Source organism: Lissotriton helveticus, chromosome 4_1, assembly GCF_964261635.1.
Source record: "Lissotriton helveticus chromosome 4_1, aLisHel1.1, whole genome shotgun sequence".
Classification (NCBI taxonomy): domain Eukaryota; kingdom Metazoa; phylum Chordata; class Amphibia; order Caudata; family Salamandridae; genus Lissotriton; species Lissotriton helveticus.
In genome coordinates, this window is record NC_136063.1 from 1,884,587,461 (window position 1) to 1,884,607,925 (window position 20,465).

The following is a 20,465-nucleotide window of genomic DNA, read 5'->3' on the forward strand; positions in this document are numbered from 1 at the left end:
AAGTCCATTGAGTTTCTAGGCAAGGCTTGAGATGTAGTTAGGTGGGGAGATATTGAGGTAGAGTTGAGTATCTTCAGCACGTGAGTAATATTAGGTCCAGGAGTTCTTTAGGGCAGCAAGAGGTTTAGCTGTAGGTTAAAGAGGCTATGTGCCGGAAGGGTAAATTATATTGCTCCCTGCAGAAAGCTGAGAGGCTTGAAATTTACATTTATGATCTGCTGAAATCAGTTGGTTAAGTATAATGCAGGCCACTGTATCATGAATGCCCATGTAGTCTACAACAATATTATCAACTGTGGAACGGTTGATGGTTTTAAAGCCAGCCCATAGGTCAAGAAGAACAGTCAGACTTTAATTACCTTAAGTCCTTATGACTTTCAATGTCCCCATCCCACTTGAATTCTGAAACACATATACTGTGCTGCCTGTGAAAATGTGTTATTAAGAAAAGGACCTAAAAAACTGTTGTGTTAACTGCATGGAAAATGAGAGAAAAGGTAAGAACAATGCCTGTAGGAGGGCTTTAATGCCCTACAATAAGCAACATTACTTTTTGGAGCTGAAATATATTGCTATTATCTAAGTCACCAATCAGAGATGCTCGTGGACCCAGTGGTCATTGCCTGGGTACTCATGATGCTCAAAGTATTGGGGGAATTAGAATTATCAGAGAAGTCTGAAATCATTAATTCACCTGTAACTCATGATTGCTCAGGGAAACCTCAAAGCTCCACCGATAATACCACATGCCTAGGTATAGAGGTAACTCTACTATTGGTAACTGGGTAGGTTTGGAATTATTCATACCACATTGATAGAACTCGTATTGGTCTCCCTGGAGGTTAAAAACTTAATTTTGCAACTATCCAGATCAAGGAGTTTAATCAGTTTTGTAACCAGTAGCCTATGATCTACTATTGTTGAGCTAATTACAAACAACTTTGTAGTATATTACATCAGTTTTCATGTTTTCAAAAGGTCCAGAATGTGGGATGCCAGGTGGCTAAATCTTGTCACTGTATATTGGACTGACTAAACTAGAAAGGTTAGAGTTGAAGATAATAATGTTATGCCCTGTATAAATGGTGCTACATGCCATTTAAAGGCAGCATCAGAGTTCAAAGAACCCGGAGAGGATAGATGAGGTATGTTAGAGGTGAGTGAGCACAAGGACAATAATAATGAAAACAAGCAGATAATATTGATAGTGAATGCAATGTTTATATTACTTACTGGTAATCACATTACTCCTAGGCCAACTCTCACTTATCACCATTGCCCAATGAGGCCCCTGTGCTTCGTAGACACACCCCCTACCAATATAAAAAGGCACCGCTCCCTCCCCAGTACCTGTACTTACCAAGGCACTATAACACAGTTGTCCAGACCACCGGGAGGGAGGGTGGGCCATAATGGAGATAAGTGAAAGTAGGACTAGGAGTAATGTGATTACCTGTAAGTAATATAAACATTACCTTCACGTCCCTTTCGCTTATCTCCATTATGCAATGAGACATACCAAGCCAAGGAAAAACACGGCCAACTGTCCAAGCAACGGCCCAGAGCATCACAATAATGCGCCCAAAGGAAGGGCGAACAAACAGGAAAGACAGGCCAGTCCCAACACAGTGGACCGAAACCCAGAGGCACGCCTGGCCCCAAACCCAGGAAAGAAGAAGACCCCCAAGCCGAGGACCCCCGAGCCTGCAAGCCGACACACATGGCAACCTGATAACAAAAGGAAAAAACAGCGGCGAACACCGGAGAGCCCGCAACATCAGACGAAAATCCCCAAGAGGGACACATTCACTGAGTGCAAGATCAACCCACAAAGGAGTGGGAGTCCAGACCCAGGGAGACCAACAGACCCCAGCAAAAGCCCCAAAGGCCAGCTGGAGTGCCAGAGGCAGAGAAACGGAAAGGAACTATACGCACAAGAGCCCACCAAATCCCAACCAACAGTCACCGCAGAACACAAGAAGACCAGGCAGTCCCCCATAGGGCACACGCACAGAAGACAACCAAAGACGAGAGACCAATGCAGCAGAAGCCACAAATCCCAGTACACCAACAGAGGGACCAAAGGAACATGACAGGCCGGAGGCACCAGAGCAACCGGACATTCAACCCACTGAACCAGAACCCTGAAACAAGGTTAATAGAGGGAAGCCACCAAGAGGCGGCAGGCCTAGGAAACCGCAGGGCAACCACCTGCACACCGACACCCCCCAACATACAAAATTTAAATCGGGGAACAGTGGAAAGGAGGCGCCTGCACAACCCCCAAGGCAACTCACTCCCATGTGACCACAGGAAACAGCCCACACGTACGAACCAGAAAAGGCTCAGACAGCACAGTGAACCCCCAAAAAATCGCTGAAGACACAGACTAACGGGGATATGCAGGAACGCAACCAGCAAAATGAATACAATCAATCAATCAAATAATTTGTAAAGTGCACTACATACCAGCGAAGGTTCCAAGGCGTTGAGGGTGGGGAAAGGGGGGGTGCTGTTGCTACTGGTTGAACAGCCAGGTCTTGAATCGTCTTCTGAAGGTTAGAAGGTCTTCGGTTTGTCGTAGGTTGAGGGGTAGGGTGTTCCAGGTCTTGGCGGCGTGGTGGGAGAAGGATCTGCCTCCGGCTTTAGTTCTATGGATGCATGGGACGGTAGCCAGGGAGAGGTCTGCAGAGCAGAGTTTCCTGTTGGGTACGCAGAAGGAGAGTCCACTGTTGAGATAGGCTGGGCCGGTCTTGTGGAGTGCCTTGTGTGTGTTGATCAGGAGCTTGAAGAAGATTCTTTTGTCGACGGGGAGTCAGTGCAGGTTCCTCAGGTGGGGGTGATGTGGTTGCGGCGTGGGACGTCGAGGATCAGGCGTGCAGAGGCATTCTGGATTCTTTGCAGTCTATTGATGAGCTTGGTCGGGGCTCTGGCGTAGAGGGCATTTCCCTAGTCGAGTCCGCTGCTGACTATGGCCTGGGAGGCTGTTTTCCTTGTGTCTGTCGGGATCCATCTGTAGATCCTGCGAAGCATACGGAGGGTGTTGAAGCAGGTGGAGGAGACAGCATTGACTTGTTTGGTCATGGTGAGTTTCGAGTCGAGGATGGCTGCCGTATAATTCCACCAATGTATATTATAGTTTTGTAGCGCCAGGATGCTCCTTTCGGAGCGATAGTTGCGCTATGTCACATACAAAATACAAATACTCCCAGGTTGCGTGCGTGGTTGGTAAGTGCAAAGGTGTCTCCAGCGATGCGGGCCACCAGGAGTCGTCCAATGCTGAGGGGTTGGGCCCGAGGATGAGGATCTCCGTCTTGTCTGTGTTCAGCTTAAGACGGCTATCCTCCATCGAGTCGGCAACGGACTTCATTCCATGGTGGAGGTTGGATTTGGCAGTGAGGGGGTCCTTTGTGAGGGAGAGGATCAGTCGTGTGTCGTGTCGTCGGCATAGGAGATTATGTTGAGGTCGTGATGTCGGGCGATGTGTGCGAGAGGCGCCATGTAGACGTTGAACAGAGTCGGGCTGAGGGAGGATCTCTGAGGGAAGCAGCAGATGATCTCGGAGGCTTCGGATCGGAACGGGGGAGGCGGACTCTCTGGGTCCTGCCAGAGAGGAAGGAGGAGGTCCAGTCCAGGGCCTTGTCTCAGATCCCTGCGTCGTGGAGTTGTGTGCGTAGTGTGCGGTGGCAGACGGTGTTGAAGGTGGCTGAGAGGTCCAGAAGGATGAGGGCCGCTGTCTCGTCTTTGTCCAGTAGGATCCTGATGTCGTCTGTGGTGGCGATGAAGGCGGTCTCAGTGCTGTTGTTGCTGCGTAATCCTGACTGGGAGGGGTCCAGGATGCTGTTGTCCTTGAGATAACGGGTGAGCTGGATGTTGACTACCTTCTTGATGACCTTAGCTGGGAATGGAAGCAGGGAGATGGGCCGGAAGTTTTTGAGTTCGCTTTGGTCTGCTTTGGGTTTCTTCAGTAGGGCGTTGATCTCGGCATGGGAAGGTCACGGTCTCGAAGGAGAGGCTGATGCGCAGGTGGTGTGCGATGGAGCTGCCAGATGTGGTGTGGAAAAGGGTCAGACGGCGAGCCAGAGTGGATTGTGCCCATAGTCTTGATTGTGTCTAGGTTATCATGGTCGGTGGGGTGTGGTAGGTCCGGCGTGTTGGGGCATGATAGGGTCGTCCGGGGGTTGTAGCTGTTGTGGATGTCGGCGATCTTGCGGTGGAAGAAGGTGGCGAGGGAGTCGCACAGGGCTTGCAACGGCGGGATGTCGTTGGCGTTGGAGCTGGGGTTGGAAAGTTCCAGAGCTCCTTGCTGATGTGTGCGTTGTTGTCGAGGTGGTGTTTGAAGGAGGTCCCCTTGGCGGTCCCGATGAGGTGGTGGTGGTTGTGGATGGCGTCTTTGTGGGCTGCGCGGCTGCCCGGCGACTTCTCACTGTGCCATATGTTCTCCAACTTCCAGCAGATGCGCTTTGACGCTAGGAGTTCTGGGGTGAACGAGTTGGCTCTTTTGCTGGTGTCTCTGGGGGGTTGTTTTTTCAGCGGGGCTAAGGTGTTGACGCAGTCTTCTACAGGTGTGTGCACCATCGTCGGGGATGCAGGGGTTGGTCGGTGGGTTGAGTGCGACGTTTATCTGTAGTTGTACTTTTGTGATTTTGCCCCAGCAGCGACAGGGGATCTGTAGGGTGCGGTGATGTGCTACGGGTTTCCGGAAGTGGAAGTGGATGCAGTGGTGGTCGGTCCAGGTGGGTTCGGAGACGTGGCTGAAGGAGACGTGGGGGCTTGAGAAGAAGATGGCGTAGAGCGTGTGTCCGGCGATGTGGGTCGGCGTCGTGATGAGCTGTTCCAGTTCGCGTTTGGCGAGGTTGTCTATCAGGGTGGAGGAGTTGCTGTTGTTGTTGTTCTCCAGATGGAAGTTCAGGTCTCCGAGGTGGATTTAGTTGGTGCAGGCCAGTGCGTGCGTGCTGATGAAGTCGGCGATGGCGTCGCAGAATTGTGATCGGGGTCCGGGTGGTCTGTAGATGAGGGTCCCTCTTAGGGGAGTTTTGGGGTCCGTGTGGATCTGGAAGTGCATGTGTTCGGCGGTGCTGAGAGTGTCGTCGGTGTTTGTTGAGACCCTGATGGTCTTCTTGTGGACGATGGCGATTCCTCCTCCGACTCCGTTGGTGCGGTCTCTGAGGGCGATCTTGTATCCATCGTGGATGGCTATGGCGATGTCTGGAGAGGAGGCCTTGTTCATCCAGGTCTCGGTCAGGAAGGCGACGTCTGGTGATGCGGTGTCGAGTAGGTCAGAGAATTCGATGGCGTGTTTGCGTGCGGAGCGGGTGTTGATCAGGATGCATCGGAGCTAGTTGTGTTCTGTCGTGGTGGGTGTCTCTGCGTCTTCGATGCAGGAGAAGCTGCAGTTCCGGCAGGCGAAGGGAGCGTGGATGCGCTTCGGGGCGTCCCTGTAGCAAGTAAGGGTCCGTCCTGGGTTGAGAGCGATAAGGGTGCTGGCGTCGTATCGGAGGTGGTCTTCATGGCTGGTGCGGGGGCCAGGGGTTCTGGCACTGTGCGCGGTCCAGACGTGGACGGGCGCAGACCGGCTTAACTTAGGCACGCCAGCAGCGCGGCCGCACAGCGGCTGTCATTTAAGGGGAGGTGGGAGGGAGGAGCAGCTGGGAGGCGGGAGGCGGGTGGCAGGGGTCAGCGAATGGGCTTCGGAGGGGGGCGGGCCACAGGGGATGCAGCAGCGGGAACGGGAGCAGCGAACGAGTGAGCAGTCACAGCAGGGGGCATGGGGTACAGAAGAAAAAACGAGCAGCGGGGCACAGGAAAGTGCACACAAGAGCACGGGGAATAGAAGACAGAAATGGGCAGCAGGGCACACAAGGAACCAAGGGCACACAAGAGCACGAGGAACAGAACAAAATGGGCAGCGGGGCACAGAAGGAGCAAAAGGGCACACAAGGACGCTCAGGGAACGCAGGTGGAGCTGCAGCGGGTGGGAAGCGACCTACCTGGTACAGACACGAACACCACCATGCATATGGCCAATGCCCACCCCTGACCCAAACCCGGTGGAACCAAGTTGGCCCGCTGAGGCAAGGGAGCAGAGAGGCACCCCAAAACAGGAGGGAGCCCAGAGCCCTAAGCGATCCATCACATCCCCGAAAGGGAAAGGCAAGTCCCAGCAAGGACGAACCACTGCAACCAACCAGCCACAGGACAGGCGCTCACTGGACAACCCAGACCAGGAGCACAAGCTGAGAGACCTGCAGCATGGCGGAAAAGCAACCGCCAACCCTATCCGGGCCAAAACCGCCCCACAGAAGGAAGAGGAAAGGGAACTGCATGCAGGAAAAACCCAGGGGACCCAGGCAGGTAATTGAGAAAAGGTGCCGGGAGAAGACCAACAAGACCAGATGGGGCAACCTAGCCAGACCACCGGGGATACCAAACAACCAGACACCAAACATCCAGGCCCTCCAAGGACGAGAAAAGAAAAGGAACATGGGACAGCCACAACTGCTCACCATCAACAAAAGGAACCAGTAGGCCAGGACAGCAGAGGAGGCCGCCAGTGCCCCACGGACCGAAAGAAGCTACGGCAAAAAGAGGGGCCAAGAAGGAACCAAGTAGATTGCACAGGGCCACAGTGCCGCCCCAACCACCCACAAATAGGAGAAGCACAAACCAGAGATCACTACCCCTCCATGGAACCCAAGAGGGCAAAGCCCAAACTGGACCACAGAAAGCCCCACAACACAGACCACATGCCAGGAGAACAGAGGAAGCAGCTACACCTACAGCACCCGGCAAACCCTGGCAATCACCCAACTAGGAATGAGCCAGGCCCGACGCTGCTGAACATCTTAGAACAGACGAGAGCAGCTGCATTTAGGGTTGTATGGCCGCAGAACACAGAAACCCCTTACAAGACCTGCAGAGGCAACACCCAGGAAGACCACAGGATGGGACAACAGCACATGAGAAACCATCACACATGCCCCACAGTCACAGCAAGGCAGGCCAGGCCAAAACCAGAGGCCAGCAAACGACCAACAAGCCACCACTCGCCAGCAAACCACCGGAACAGCAGGCAAAGTGCTCCAGTACAAGAAGCAGCTCTCAGGCAGAATCAAGACCAATGGCACCCCACCAAACAGGGCGCAGGGGACGCCAAAGACAAAGACCACTGCAATACCCAGGAGGGAGAAACCTCACAACAGAGAGGGCAGGAGCGCAACCCTACCCCAAAGACACCCACTACCACAGCCCACAGCAAGCTGAAAACAGAGGAAGCACCGAAATGCAGGGGCAGGGGCAGCACGAGAGACTGCCCTGCATCGAGCACAGGTGCCTTGCAGCACGGGGGACACCCCAGAAAAAGCAGCGACACATCTGCAAGCACGGTACTGCTGGTGCAGAGGCAGGACACAGAGGAAAACAGATAGCCAAGGGGGAAAGGACAGGCCACAGGGCAGAACCAAACCCAACCACAACCAAAAAATATAGCACAGCTATACCCAAAACAAGAAAGGATGTCCAAACAAGAGGCTTAGCGACACCAACTGCAAGTAGCAATGCATCCCCCTCCGGCAGACTCGCACACGCTGAGAGGCACACACCCCCACAACAAGCAAAACAGAAGTGCCAAAAAGCCAGCAGCACTGAAGTCCCCATCCAGACACAGTGACAGTCAGAGCACCGCTCCGAAGCGCAGTGATAAGCCTAGGGACAGTCACAGGCTAAGGAGTCACCAAACCCCAGAAACCTGTGCACAGCCGAACCCGCACCTTAAAGAGAGCACTGCCTCTGATAAGGCCAGGAGCCAAGCACCCACAAGGAAGGAATGCAGGCCAGACCCAAAAGAACAGGCCAGGCTGCCCAAGAAATGCCACAGACAAGGGAGAGCCGGGAAGACCCAAGGCTAAATGCAGCACATGGAGCAAACGTCAGGCACCCAAGAGGCCGACAAACCAGTAAAGGAGCAGGCCTGCACAAACCTCTGTAGCAGGACCGGGACCTCCGGCACAAATGCCAAACAGAAGCAAGAGACAAGCCCCAGATCATTGGAGCCAACACAGAGGACTGCATGAGTATCCACCCATGACAGACATCACAGCACAGCAAGAAAAAGGTGCTGACATCCAGAGGGCCAAGAACCCCAGACGCACACCCAGGCCAGAGAATGCACCACAGCCCACCAGCAGGATTAAACCAAAGCAGAGAAGAATGCACAAGGCTGCTGCACGCTAACAGCCAACAAACACACCAAATACCAGCATCCCAAAGGGAAATTAGCCAGCAACCTCCAAAAACACGCTCCCTGAACACCACAGAGAGAGTCCCGGTCCCAGCACTCCACTGGAGAAAGGCACAGCAGACCCTCGCCAAAGAGAACCAAACCAGCACAAAACAGGGAAAAGCCGACCACACTGTGACCTGACACCGTCTACCACATGGGCGAAAGGAGATACACACTTGCACCCCAGATCACAAAGAAGAGAGGCACCCCATGTGCCCCGAATTGATCCCAACTGCCCGGGAGAGGTTAAAACCAAGCAGCCGCACCCCTCCGCCTCATCCGCAGGAACAAAGAGGCGGGAATTAGGGCAACAAGGGCACACCATGCGCACAACAAACTCTCACCAATACCGCATGCACAGCAATGCGAAGGCCGAGCCCCCCACTGACCACCCAAGGGCCACTGCACAGCCCCGGCAACAGGCCACACCCACCCAGACCGAAGGAAGGCACAGCTGACCCCGGCAAGGGGGAAACACAACGTAGAGATACACATCCGCTGGGTGAAAAAATGCACAGCAACCCTCCGGCTGGCAGAAACCAGCCCCGGCAGCCAGCCACACCCCACTACCATCCATAGGAAGGCGCCGCTGACCTCCGGCCAGGGAGAAAAGTAGGCGAGAGAAAGAGAGAACGACTCCGCAGGAACAACAGAGTCTCTGCACATGCCCACAATCCGACCAAAGGCAAGCCTCACAGACCTTCGGTCTGGCAAGAAAAGGGAACGAAGGAGGGGCTCCCACATGCAGACACCCTCCCCCACCTTAGCTGAAGGACAGATGCACCCGCAGATCGCCACAAGAAGGAAACACCAGGAGAGAAGAACACAGAAGCCGAATCCCACGACCGCCATCTTCACATGGCAGGAAACCAAGCCGCCAGGAATGTCGGAGCACACCAGAAAGCAATTGCCCAACCCAGAAGAACCACCAACATCACAGCAGGAAACCCACCACAAGACAGCCAGTGCAGTGAAAAAGCAGCAACTGACACGGCCAAACAAACTTTCGCTGGAGTGAGCGAGCCGCACCCACCCTACCGTGTCCACAGACACAAAAGAACAGGTATTGTGGAGTGGGCGGTGCCTTTTTATATTAGTAAGAGGTGTGTCTAAGAGGCACAGGGGCCTCATTGCATAATGGAGAAAAGCGAGAAGGATGTGGAGGTAATCACAGGTACTTTTGCTTACAGCTTTGTGCAGTTGTTCGTGTGAGCAGTCAAAGAGAACAGCAAGACGCACATTTCGGAAAGGATAAGTGGAACAGGATATTATTTGGCTGCCTCTGGAAGTGTGATGGTTTTTTATTGTTTTATAGCTGGAATCAGTCTGATCGAGGGCGCAGGGTGCCATGCTCCCATGTTTTTAATAGAGTATATGGGGGTTGGAAGTGCACACCTTTCCTAACAAATGAACTATTCAGCCCTAATATAACTACCTGAAAAAAATGGTGCTACAGTGTGCGGCTTGCGGTCCTACAAGCGTGTAAATGAAAGAAAACAAATATACTGATTAACACTGCAGTAAACACTGTGCACTGTGCACTAGGGTCCAGCCGGACCCTATAATATTCAAGATTATAGTCCAACAATAATATGAAGAAAAGCAGTTATGTCACATTCATATGGTATTGTATTTGCTTATGCAAAGTTTTTCAACATACTGGTATCAAGACATAAACAAGGTTCAACAAATATATAACAAAATCAAAAAAAAATAAAAAGGTCATATGATCATTACATCATGATCAACACAAGCAAATGTACAATGGTACATAAAGGTAAACCCAGCATTGATACATAAATGTTTAAAAGAAGCCCGATGCATTCAGGACTGTGGTGTCCCTTCGTCAGGGGAAACAAAGCTTTTTCATCCCACTTAAAGCCCAGGGTATCCACGTGTCTTGTAGCGAGGTATTTGCTACAGAAGGTATTCCAAGCCCCCAACCCAGTAAGCTCTGAGGGTTATACAGAGTATATAGAAGATTACGGATGTTCCATAGGCAGCCAATCTAAGGGCTGAACAGAAGGTGCTATACACTCGATCTTGAGTTGCTGTGTTATGCATGTTAGTGTTGTACCCACTGAAGTTGTTTGAACCCCTTTGCCGCGGCGCGAATTTTGCCGCTGCGCAGGTGGGAACTAAGGGGTGAGCACGGCTCTGTGGTGCTCATTACAGAACCACGCCGTCATGAGTCACGGGCTGCGTGTGCTCATGCGCCCACACAGGCGGGGAATTAATGCTGCGTGGGTGGAGCGGCAGCCGCATGATGGAACCATGCCGTCATGAGCACAAGCCGCCCGTGGCTCATGACGGCATGGTTCCGTCATGAGCACGCATTGCCACTTTGTACCCGCTGTTTCACTAATATAAGCAGAACGAAACACAACACAACATAATTAGATAGATGGTGGCAACTATCGAAACGATGCAATTAATGAATCTTATGGCTTTTTTCCAGCTCTACTATTTAACTATGAAATGGGTTTGTTTTCCTATCAAACACTCGAATCAGAGTGTACATTATTTTGTATTGCATTCTGTAGTGTTGGTTAATGCTTAATTAACAATTGCACTTAACATTGCACGGCGCATTGCATATGCATTTTCTAATATCCTTAAGTTTTGAAGTAGTAACATAAGTTAAATAACCGCTAGGAAACAGTAGTAAGTTGTTTATTGCTATATAAAAACGTTAATTATATGAATGTTCATTACCTTTCCAGATGATTGTATTCCTTTAGCCAGTGCTGCTCCAATTAGTATCCATGCCAAAAGAAGGCACAGGACAAGGTACCACAAGATTTTGCCAGTTTCATCTATTCCACTTGATTGCTTAAGTACCTCTTTACTAAAGGAAACAAATGTGTATGCACATTGTCATTCACCTAAATAGGCTTTTCCATAAACAAAACATAATCCACTGTTTTGAAAAAGAACGAAGATATAAAAAATCGTTATATATGGAGATAAATATGAAATGAGATAACTTGAATGCTACTGACAGTTCGTTGTTATCTGGTCAGATTGCCCCCACACAATGATTCAGTGAACCAAACACCCACCTTTGAAATATGGGGCATTTAGGAAGTTACAAGTTAATATTCTAGTAAGTCTGGCAAAGCCTTCCATCCTTCCGTGATTAGCAAATTAAATAACATACAATTGGGTAACAGTAACACCCATTATTTACAGCACTTACAAAAGACAGAATTGCGATTTGTGGTGTCATGCTGAAAAAAACATTTTGCTGTTTCTAAAATTGATTGCAGTTATACATATAAACTTTATCAATGAATCCCAGCAGCTTTGATGTTTGCAAGTAGGTCGACTTCAAACATCAAGGGGAGCTTGAGTTAGGCTGCAGACATCTTTAGCTGCCTATATGATCTTTTTTTTTTTTTTGTCCTCATTCACGTTCATGGTTTCTACCTGCCAAGCAACCAAGCAAGGGAGAAAGGTATAAAAGAGTACAGTCGTGCTGCCTCAGTCTGAGCTGGCAGGGATGGCGGACAGGGAGTGGCAGCGAATTCCCAACAGCAACGACTGGCTCACACCAATCAGAACGCCTTGTTGTCCAGATGGCAGATGACACCCATTGAGCCAATTACCACCATTGCTAATGCCTGTCAGAGTATCGGGCATCGCAGGGAGAATGAACCATGGCTACGTAATCATCGGACCTGGGAACCCCCTCCCCCCCCCCCCCCCAAAAAAAAACAGATTCAATGCGACCAATCAAACAAGTGCCAGAAAGCTCTCTTATCTTGTTTCCCAGCTCTGGCGAGGTCTAGTTTCGAAATTTGAAGGATTGAAGTGCACCAGTCATGAAAGGAAGGGATGGAAGCATCCTTCCAATGCTTACAGATTTCTCTGCGAGCCGCCAGGATAGAATAGAACAGAAGGTCCTTGGCTGGACTACGAGTCTGGTCCACAACTCCAAAGATGACAATGCGAAGATCAATCAGTACTGTAAAACCCAGAGAAGATGACAGTTTGCTGCTGATTGAGTCCCAGAAAGGTGCTAGGTGGGGACAATCAAAGAACATATGCGTATCCGGGGCCTCTTTTAATCCACACCGTGCACAAGCCACAGGACCCCCCAGGGAGAACTTGGACAACCTCTGCGGGGAGTAGTATGCCCTATGCAGGGTGAAAAGATAATTTCTGCGAAGCCAGGCTGGTTTAACTATGTCCCACAATACTTTGCAGGACATTAACCACAGGTCTTTCACATTCAGGCCTGGCATCGATTCTCCCCACAGTAGCTCAGGAAGGTGAAACTTGCCATCAATCTCTTCCAGTATTAAATTATACCATAAAGAGGTCTCTTTTTTTGCTGGAGGTTTATCTAACAGTAGAGATTCAAGTTCACAACCTCCCCCTAATGGCATGTTGTTCCAGCGTGTAGTTCGGATGGTTACTGCTTGAGCCCAACTCGATATTTGCAAGTACTTGAATCTAGAAAGGTTAGGCCCCACCTTGCTTAGTAGATATTCCCAAGGAAGCAGGGTCCCTTCCAAAAACAGGTCTCCCCAAACTGTTATTCCAGCCTCTCTCAACAGGAGTGCTAGTGTGTCGCCCACCCAGCCTGGAGCCAAGGGTAGGTCCTATATTGGAGATCTGCTAGAGTAATACCCCAATTTTATTGAAGATCTCATTTTTGCCCAGGTTCTTGCCAGGCCATGCAGCACCTTCAATTTTACCTTTTTAAAGAATTTGGGGGTCACTAAATTTAAACAAGTAGCCAGATTGCCCAACTCATTCACATTTCAATAAAGCCAGAAACATACTACCAATACCCTCATCTGTTGGCATTTTAAGCAACATACGTGTGTGTGATAATTGAAACACCCACGCATAAATCTGTACCTCTGGGCCCGCCAGCCCCCCCTTCTCCCTGCGGCACCTGATTTTTTTCCAGGCTATCCTTGGATTTTTATTATTCCAAATAAATGAAGAAATTTCGCCCTGTAATTTAGCCAATAAAGAGGGATTAAAAAAAAGTGGGATTATGTTAAATAAGAAAGAAACCTTCGGTAGGATAGACATTTTTATGAGATTTACTCTGCCTAATAAAGACAGGGGGAGGTGCTGCCAAGATCTCATTAGCTTTCGACATTCTTTTGCAACTACTGCAAAGTTCGAGGGGGCGATAAGGCTAATATCTTTAACAATGTTTAGCCCCAAATAGCGCAGACTTGTGCTTAGTTGCTCATTGAATCCACTCGCATCATCATTCCACACCATTATCCCGGTCTTTGAGGCATTTACCTCGTAACCTGAGACTTCCTCGAATTCCAAGGCTAATTTAATGGCTGTAGGAAACGGGGTGCTAATCTCTGAAGTCATTAGCATGACATCGTCCGCGTAGAGGGCCACCCTCTTTTCCCAATCTCTATAGATAAAAGGCTTAATGGTATCGTCCTCTCTTAATTTCTGCGCAAAAGGCTCAATATAAAGATCGAATAGCAGAGGGGATAGAGGGCAGCCCTGTCGTGTTCCTCTTGTTACTGCAAAGGGTTCAGAAAGGCCCCCATTTACCAAAACAGAAGCAGTTGGACTATGGTACAGCAGTTTCACCGCTCTGCGAAAGCCCTCACCCACATTGAATTTGGTCAAGGCCCCTGACAGGTATGTCCAATTGACCCTGTCGAAGGCCTTGGTGGCGTCCAACGTGAGGATAGCCAATGGAATGGAGTCCTTGGCCGCAATATCTATGGCGCCTATTAGGTCGTAGGTTAGTTCATAAAGTTGGCGACCCCTAACAAAACCCTTCTGGTTAGGATGTAAAATATCGGGGGCAACCTGGCCCAACCTACTTGCTAAAAGGGATGCAAAGGTTTTATAATCTGCGTTCAAGATTGATATGGGGCGATATGAGCCACAGTTAGTAGCTGGTTTGCCAGGTTTTAAAATAAGCGTAATAGACGCGCTATTCCAAGATGTTGGTGGAAGCGCCCCCTCCTGCAGTATTTGATTAAACAGGACAGCAAGGAAGGGAGATATTTCTACCACCAGATTATTATAGAGCTCAGCTGGCAAGCCATCAGGGCCTGCAGCCTTACCCCCAATGCTACCCTGAACAGCCAACACAACCTCTTCCTCTGTAATCACTTTATCCAAGAAGGCACTTTGTTCAGAGGATAATGAAGGTAAAGAGACACCCTCCAGTCATCTATCTATACTATCAGAGGTGATGTTCCTGTCCTCCTGATATATGCTTTGAAAGAAATCTTTAAAGGCTGTTCTAATATCTAAATCTGATGAAAAGGTGCCTTGACTTGTTATAACAGAATCTATGATGTTGCATGCCTGGCCGGTTTTTGACTTCCACGCCAATAGTTTACCAGCCCCTTCCCCATATTCAAAATGGGCTAACTTGCTCACCTCCCATTTCTGTAGGATACGTTGATTTAGGACGGAAGCCAGTTTCTCTTTTAGTGCAAGCAAATTCCTATGTAATAGTGGTAGATCATAATTAGGAGCATTGTTACTGGTATCTAAATCAACTTTTGCTGCAAGTCAGTTTCAATGGATGCTATTTCTTGTGTATATTGCCTCCTTCGGAACACTACCTTGTTCTTAATTACACCTCGGAGAAAGCACTTGAAGGCATCCCATACTATGCCAGGCTCAGCAGAGCCGATGTTTGCTTGCATAAACTCCTGTGTTTCAGATTTGATGAATAAAACATCCTCCGGTGTCGAAAGAAAGGAACGGTCAAAAGACCAAGATCTAGAGGAAGGTGTAATTACTCCAGCTAGATCCAAGGATACTGAAGAGTGATCAGACAGATGCGAAGGCAGGTAGCTAATGTTCTTTACAGAATCGACTAAATTGGATTTATTAGAATATAATCAATTCTGGATTGGTGCCGGTATTTGTAATTTCGGAACGAAAATCCAGATTCCAGTCCTGCTCTTGCCCTCCAGATATCTATGTATCCATATTGACTCATACAGTTAAGAAGCAAAGCTCTAGACTTTGACAGTGCTTGCTGCCTACTACTTGTGATCTTATCAAGCATGGGATCAAGCACGATATTAAAATCCCCTGCTATGATAATAGGCTCGGGGAAGTGCAAAAGGTGAGAAAATAGTAGTTCTAGAGCTGTGGGATCATCCAGATTGGGCCCATAATAACCAACTAAAATCAAGCGTGCTCCACCTATATCCACAGTGGTAATTGCCCACCTGCCTCCAGAGTCCACCTTCTGCGAGATAACTCTTGTGTTTATGGATTTTTTTTAAAGAATAGTCACACCCCTTATGTTTAATGTTTGGGAAGTGGATACTGAGACATCTATCCACCTGTTCTTCTTGACCAATTCGAGCATCTCAGCCTCGATTAAGTGTGTCTCCTGGAGTATAATGACCTGCGCACCCGAATCTCGTAGATACTGTACGATCCTGTTTGCTCTTGGTTTGGTGCGCAGGCCATTTACATTCCAGGAGAGGATCCTAAGATTGATCATAAGTCATAAGTCGTGCCTTACCCACAAGGTCCGCCAGTCTAGCTAAGAAAAAAAAAACATCTCGAACACCTACCAAAGTTAAGTAAACTACCCATATTTTACCGAAATAATTATCAGAAACCAATCCGTAAATGAGGAAAATTTTATGTTTTATTTCCCAACCCCTTTCACCCCAGTGCCCCAAACTACCCTCCCCCCTCCCGTGAGAAACCCTTGTACTGTGTAACTGGATCAGGTCCGGTTGATGGTACCCCCTACCCTACCCAAGCCCCTACAGAGTGTGAATTAGGATTTTTTTTTCTCCTTTTTCTTTTCCTTTTTTTCCTCCCCTTTTTTTTCTTCTGATTATTATTTTTTTCCAATCGTTTTTACCTTTAGTTGGATTACCCTTATTTGTAAAGGCCCTTATTACTTTCATTTACATCAATTGCCCCTTTTTCTTTAGACCCCTTTATTAACCCGACCTAATCATAATGTGCCGTATTAGAGGATTAGACAACTTGATGGCTAAAGAGCCAAAGAGCTACAGCCGAAAAGCTAGAAAGGGGGGGGGGGAAATCAGAGCAGGGAACTAAAAATACAAATGAAATGGGACCTTATACTGATGAATTCAGATCACTACTTTTTTAACCAGAGGCCCCCTTCCCCCCCCAAAAGACATCAATAGCTCGTCTGCCACCTGAACCGAGCGGACATTAAACATCTTGTTGTTAAACATGATTTTTAATGCGGCGGGAAAGCCCATCTGGACTGTTCCACCCAGCTTCCGGAACGCATCCATCCTCCTCCCCAGCTCCCACTGTTTTTCCAGAGTAGTCCTGGATAAATCAGATCGTATCTGGAAAGTAAACCCTTTACCTGTTAAGGATATGCTCCTTAAGAGCGTACGTATGGAAATTTACCAAGATCTCTCTTGGCTTAGTCCTTTGGGGGTTACGCCTGAAAGGGTCTCTATGTATCCGTTGGATATCTTTAGCCAACTCCTCTTCAGTTTGATCCAGATTGAGGGTCTGCTTTAAAAGCGGAATAAAGAAGCCTTTAACATCTGATCCCTCGCTGCCCTCCGGTACGTTCAGGATTCTAATATTACAACGCCTTGCATTGTTTTCCAATGTTTCCATTCTTTCCGCTATTGCCAGGCCCTCCTTCTTGAGTTTCAGAATGTCCTCTTTAGCATTATCAAGGTGTAGAGATAGCCCACCAACAGTCTCTTCCAGAGCTTCCGTTCTTGCGGTGAGACCATCTTTTTTGCTATCAGGATTCTCAGTATCTTCTAATCTCTCTCTGATTTGATGCAGACTCTTCGAATCCCCCTTTGATGTCAGTCGACAAGGTGGAAAACATGAGCTGCAAGGAAGCTACTGAAACGCAAGTAGTGGAGTTAGACGTGGAAGTAGTATCACTACTGCCTTCTGCTATGAAAGGAGTGTCTAAGATTGCTTGTAGTGAACTACCAATGTTTGTCTGTATCTCAGGAATTTGCCCCCCCGACCTTCTAGGTCTTGTTCTATATCAGCCCTGGTGCATGGATCGATAACGAAAACAACAGGTAGTGGGCTGAGGGAACCCGGGTTGATGTTAGAGGCTACGTCACCCCCCTCCTTAGTCACATTAGTTAGGGGACCCAATGGTTCCTCTGCCTTAGAAGCACTTAGCCCATACAAAGGTACTGTTAGCATAGTACAGTTATCTTGCTCAGTATAGCTAGGGGTTACACTCGCCACCTCAACCGGGGGGAACAACAGGGCCCCCTCCATGGTTAAAGCTGAAAAAATAACTGGTTCAGAGTCTGGTATGGTGTCTAAAACAGCTGCTGATGAGGAAAGTACATCAGGGATTGACATGAAATCAGGTGGAAATGGGGCACTGAAAACTTCTAAGAGGCCTGATTGTAGAGGAGTACCCGATGGACTGTAGGTGACCGGGAGATCAGAAGGGTCGCACGCACGGGGGGGATGATCTTGCCCCAAGTCCAAAACCTGCGGAACAACTTTAAAGAAAGAACGCAATGAAGGCGTGATCCTAGAGCTTGAGGCGAGCACGGGCTTAACAGCTTTGTTACCCTTTTCTGAACGTTTGGCCTTCACCTCAGTTGAAAGGAATGACAAGGTTTTGCTCGGTGTGCGGCCTCCTAAAAGTGTAGTGCCGCCTTGGGGTGAACCCCCTGACTCCAGCTCAGAGAGGGATTGAGAGACCTGAACTGCCGATAAACCCCTTCTCCCCCCTTCTTCTTTCGGGTGTATTTCCCTCTACCTGTACTTTTGCTCTGTGACCCTTTGCACACAGATGGTACCGCAGTAAGGGGGATCAAAGGAGCTGCTGCAATTGCAGATTGAAACCCCACCGTCTGCCCCCCTTCCTCCTTCCCCTTCACCTCCACAGTGAGAGCAACACCTCCAGTTATCTCCTCTCTCTCCGCTATCTCTGCTTCTGCTGACGTCGCCGCCGTCGATGCTATGGCGTTGATAGAGACAGCAGAGCCACCAGCGCTGGCAAGAGAGTCTCTCCAGAGACTCCGCAGTCACCTACCTCGACGGAGCTCCAGGGCGGCCCGATTCCACGGCCACAAGCCCGTCCACGTCTGCCCCAGCAAAACCGCAGCAGCATCAACACCAAGAGACGCCAGATCAGTTAGCACCACGCCCCCAAGATGAGGCACATCGACACGGAAGCAACAGCGCCGCCACCCAAAACAGTACACAGCACACGAGCGAAAGGGGAACAACGAGAAGGACCTCTCAATCAAATTAGGCCAGAAACAACTCCACAGGTAAAAACTTTGTGCCTCTCAATGCCTTTTAGATTATCCTGCATGGTTTCGTATGATTCCTCCTCTCCTGCAACCGTTCAACACTCTGCCGGGGCTTGGAGCGGAGTACCGCGGCAGCTAGCCTACTGCCGCCATGGTTCTCCCCCACTAACCCTTGGATAACTTGCTCCTGTGCCTATATGATCTCATGTCAGCATAACACAATATATAATATACGGAGTGGGTGGGGGGGGGGCTTTGGGTAGGTTCTCTTTAGCCATTAGCTTGGTTGTGCCAGTCGTCTTTACTTAACCATTGGCTTCTTTTGTTGTACATCACGTTTAGGTATCAGCTCACAGCATTCCCCAATGTCTGCATTTCTGCAGTTCTTCCTAACTTGAATTGGTGATGAGGTTTAGTAGTTAATTCTGGGCCACATATAAGCCACAAACCTTTATTTGTGTATGCAATATTCATTTATAGTTGGCTTCAGTTGTGCTTGCTTTAGGCGTTCAATTTTTTTGTCTCCGGAACCTTTAGCCATTGGCTGAAGGCATTGCCAATAAGGCCATGGATTAGACCACAGTAGTATTTGAGACTTTCCTCATTTTTGTTCATCGTAAGTATATTTGTGCCACTATTGGGATGCATTACGGTTAATTTGATATCTGAAGAGTATGGCCAATTCTCACACTTTCTATCACATTCAATTTCGAATCAGCTGTGCGAACTACAAAGAAGCAAAATAATCTTTCAACCTCTCCCTCTTGGAAACAGTCCCCGGTGTAGCATCCTCCCCAGCACGCTAGCTTGCCAATGACCTCACCACACATGACACTCTGTATTGCGCATCTTTATTCTTCAGAGTGTAACTGTTATCTGCATGCATTGTGTCATAAATGTATTAACCAGACACACCCAACCGATTACCTCATTCTCCTGTTGTAAATTGACAGCAATGGGTTAGCATTAGCAGGAGCCATCCTGTATTTAGAAGTTATCTTATCCGTTTTGTGAAAACCATTTTGTATTTCTGGCAGCCATTTTAGTTTGCCATGTGCTGCCACATGCTCACCATGTGCTCTGTCCTCCCTCAGTGCTGACTGCTCTTGTAATCTGCCTAGAAATGAACTATATTTAGCATCTTCCACCTTCGCACATGCCCAAAAGGGCCTAGCTAGTAGAATGCACCTGCTTCTCTAGTATAACTGTCAGGCTATTTTTGCTGCTGTATGGAGAAGTAACTCTCCTCCCACTTTGTTGAGCAAGCAGATCTTGTATACCCATATTAGTCATTTTGCAAGCTTACATGAGCCAGGACTGCCCCTTGGTCATATGCTTACTATGTAACCCTAAGCATAAATAAGGCCCCAGTTTTCTATACTCCTGAGACTGCCTCATTCAGTTGCTAAGGCTTCTGTGTGACGTAGTCTTACTCATTTGAGGTTAATAAAGATGTTCTTTTATATTTTAGCTTTTGTGCCAATTTCTTCTTTGTTGGTCTAAAAGGACCAAGTATCAGTGGGACCCCTAAGAAGGTTTATTGATTTATTCACTCCTACGGAGTCCATCAGGGACCAGAAGGATTCTGCTACTCACACTCACAAGACACTACATCACGTTGAGGTGCTTGAACCAATCTTTCAAATCTCGTCATGTAAAGTTGATGAAACGTAGTAAAGAGCAGCAGTGGTCCGTCCAGGTAAGCATGGGTGGGCGGTGGGGGGATGCCGATAGACGAAGGTATAGGATTTATTTATTCATTTAATTTTCCCTATTCGCTCATCTATTGACTCCCCCCTGCCCCGCCCCACCGTGCTTACCTGCACAGACCGCCGCTGGTAGAGAGGCCTACCTCTGGAACACGTGATGCACTCTGGACTCTCAAGTGGACACGCCTCACTTCTAACATCTGGAGCCGACAAACATTGAGGCAGGGCTTGAAATGTGATGAGTCTCTC

The 20,465-nt window shown here is 48.8% G+C and overlaps 1 protein-coding gene across 1 annotated transcript in view; it reads right to left on the bottom strand.

Moving 5' to 3' along the window:
* The window catches only part of LOC144829412 (sodium- and chloride-dependent neutral and basic amino acid transporter B(0+)-like), a 361,697-nt gene that overhangs the window by 168,498 nt on the left and 172,734 nt on the right, over window positions 1-20,465 (bottom strand). Inside the window, exon 6 of the mRNA XM_078688535.1 lies at window positions 10,997-11,129. Coding sequence (XP_078544661.1) covers window positions 10,997-11,129 — 133 coding nt within the window. The remainder of the gene's footprint in view (window positions 1-10,996; window positions 11,130-20,465) is intronic.